Source organism: Folsomia candida, unplaced genomic scaffold, assembly GCF_002217175.1.
Source record: "Folsomia candida strain VU population unplaced genomic scaffold, ASM221717v1 Fcan01_Sc002, whole genome shotgun sequence".
NCBI classification, from domain to species: domain Eukaryota; kingdom Metazoa; phylum Arthropoda; class Collembola; order Entomobryomorpha; family Isotomidae; genus Folsomia; species Folsomia candida.
The window spans coordinates 5149066-5151782 of record NW_019091194.1 but is presented as its reverse complement, the minus strand read 5'-3'; the positions used below and the strand labels follow the sequence as shown (position 1 = coordinate 5151782).

General features: G+C 37.2%; 1 protein-coding gene across 1 annotated transcript; it reads left to right on the top strand.

Moving 5' to 3' along the window:
* LOC118434520 lies at positions 1-1934 on the top strand. The gene is made up of 4 exons (XM_035848261.1): positions 1-391; positions 470-816; positions 908-1461; positions 1539-1934. The coding sequence occupies exons 1-4, from the start codon at positions 365-367 to the stop codon at positions 1841-1843; spliced, it is 1233 nt and encodes a 410-aa protein (XP_035704154.1). The 5' UTR covers positions 1-364; the 3' UTR covers positions 1844-1934.
* Positions 1935-2717: the final 783 nt, after the last annotated feature.

Genomic DNA, 2717 nt, shown 5'->3' with positions numbered 1-2717 from the left:
TTCGCGACGAGAAGAGAAAGTCAGCCAGCCATAAAAGCGAATTGTGCTCTACAAAAGAACTTTCCCTGCTTGCCAACTTCCTCCATTCTCGTCTCCCATGTAATGATAGGCTTTGAATTCAACACTCGGAGAAGATCGATATAATACCGTCACATAAGCTGTCTTATCTCATTTATTTCGTACTCGTCCTCCCAACCCACTTTCTCGAAGATCTTCCTTTGTGAATCTTTCAACTCGTCACTTCGTTTCAAGTTACTTGACAATCAACATGTCCTGATTCTCCAGCCCATCAAAGCAACCAAGCAGAAGCACCTTTTGTGAAGCCCAGGTAAATATCCTAAAACCTAAATACACGAGTTGAATAATGGAAGACGTTCTGAATAATGAACTGGTAAGATGAACTGCAAATTAGTACTATTCAAAAATTTTAAATTGCTCAATTTAATTTGCACATTTATTTACTTTTCAGTACATCAAAAAAATCCTGTCGTTCTCTTCACTTAACGAGCTAAAGATTTGCTCCTTGCTAAATTCCAAGTGGAATAAGGAGGCCGTTGAGAGACTTCATGAAATATCCACTACTCATCTGAATCTTGATTATTCCAATAATCACGCCAGACTTCGGGCATACTTACGAATGGTGGAATGTGCCGGTGGTCGAATTGTAACTCAACATCCCAATCTGTCAGCTCGACTAAAGTTTGAACCCAGGTCGAGAGAGGAACAGGACGACACGATTTTATTCCTGGTCGACGCATTTCTGAAATTCGGGCAAAATGTGAGAACCCTTTTGATCAGTGTGGATTTTAATAAAGGGTAATGAACAAAATTATCTTTGAACTATTTATACATTTATATGTACGTACTTTTATAAATGTTTAATTGTTACTGTTGTTATTATTGTTAGCTTACCAACTCGAGCACAATATATGGAATTGTTCTCCACCCTGCAAAACATAGAACGACTTCGGGTTTCTTTACAAAATGAGACGTGTCTCCAGATTTCATCATATTATCCGTTCTACTGGAATCTGCCCTCCTTGAAAGAGTTCTGGTTTGAGTTTTCTGGCCAAATTGAGGGAAGCGAAGTGTTATCCCGTGTTATTGTAAATCCATTAATCTCATCTGCCAAACAACTGACAACCCTAATTTGTGAGAGGTACGATGTCATGAGACCAATTCTGCGCGAAGTCAAGAAGCTCGGTAGGCTGGGGCAAATTGAAGAGATTGTGACGGGGTCACCTCCACCAGGCGTTGAACTAACGGATTCTATCCTTCTTAATGTTCCTCACTTGAGCCATATCGAGCTAATTATCAGGACGAGTAAAGATGTTTCTTCGACCAACGTGATTTTGACCGAATACGCAGATAGGCTGACAAGCTTGTGCTTAACATTGGAAGGAAGTTCTAATGACGAAAATGTCCTGATTTTTCCAAGCATGCAGAAACTCAGGATTTTAGGTAAATGTAGTTTTTATTTATTTATATCATAGTTTTTTTAACGATTGCTAAATTAGATAATAGAATTTAATTTTCAGGAATTAAGCTGCGTACACCAACACTGCTCCAATTACCTTTGACAATAAAAGCATGGACCGGAAGCTTACCCAAACTCCAGATTTTTAAGCTTTATGCAAACAATCGACAAATATGTCATGATTTTTGCTCCAAGATATTTTCTTCTTTGGGAGCCGAAACAGAATATCAACTTTGTCAGGTGGCAAAGGTCATATTTTCATTGGAAGATGCGAACGAAGAAAATGAAATTGATACCGAGTTTATTAATCAAATGCAGAATTATTTTCCAAATGCTCAAATCATTACTGGTTCCAAAAACCCATAATACAAAAGGCGTTAGGACATGGTTTTGACGAATTCGCGGTTGAATATCTCTGGCGGGGAGTTGAATTTTGAACTGATTTTTGGTCAGTTGCAAGATAATACTCTCAAAAAGATATATTTAAAATTTTGGGCCGATAGCTTTATAAATGCCCCCTCCAGTGCCCCCAGAGTTTGAAGGAGCCAAAAAAACACTTTCCAAACTGAATTACTCATATAGCATGATAACCTAAGAGGTCAGAGGTGAATGATTGTTAATATTACAACCCTAGATAATCATTGCATGTAATAATAAAAGAATCCACAATGAATTACATAACGTTGGGCCTCCATCGTCGCTGATACGTTTTCATGAAAAATGATCAATCGGACCGTGCACAGGAAAATTGACCTGCTGACCTTTAAAGCGGACCCACTAGGTCAAATGAAGATTGAGGGCAAAGCTCTAAGTGTCTCAAGTAATATTAAATTAAACAGTGAAGATTTTGTGTAAACAGTTTTGGAGAAGGACCCTAGCTAATCAGCTGACGGGGAATAGTAAAAAACTCGTGAACTAATTTAGGAAAATAATGGTCAAATTTTGTTGAAAACAAATTTTAATAACTTTTTTGTGTTCCCTGCTGCAGAACTATTTTACCTACAAGGTACAAGTGACAAAATAATAAAATTACTGCGTTTTGATTAGTTAAAAAAATTTAAAGTTCCGCTTCAATTTCGAGAACTTTTGTAAAAATTTTATAGGGTTTGATGGAAACTCATTTCCTGGGGTGTAACCACTTATCAAAATTTTATCAAAAGTACTTACAATGCAACATACAATTTCTACCTTGGATAAAAACCACGTTAGGGATTTTTAGCATCAAAGTCCTAAAATGTGG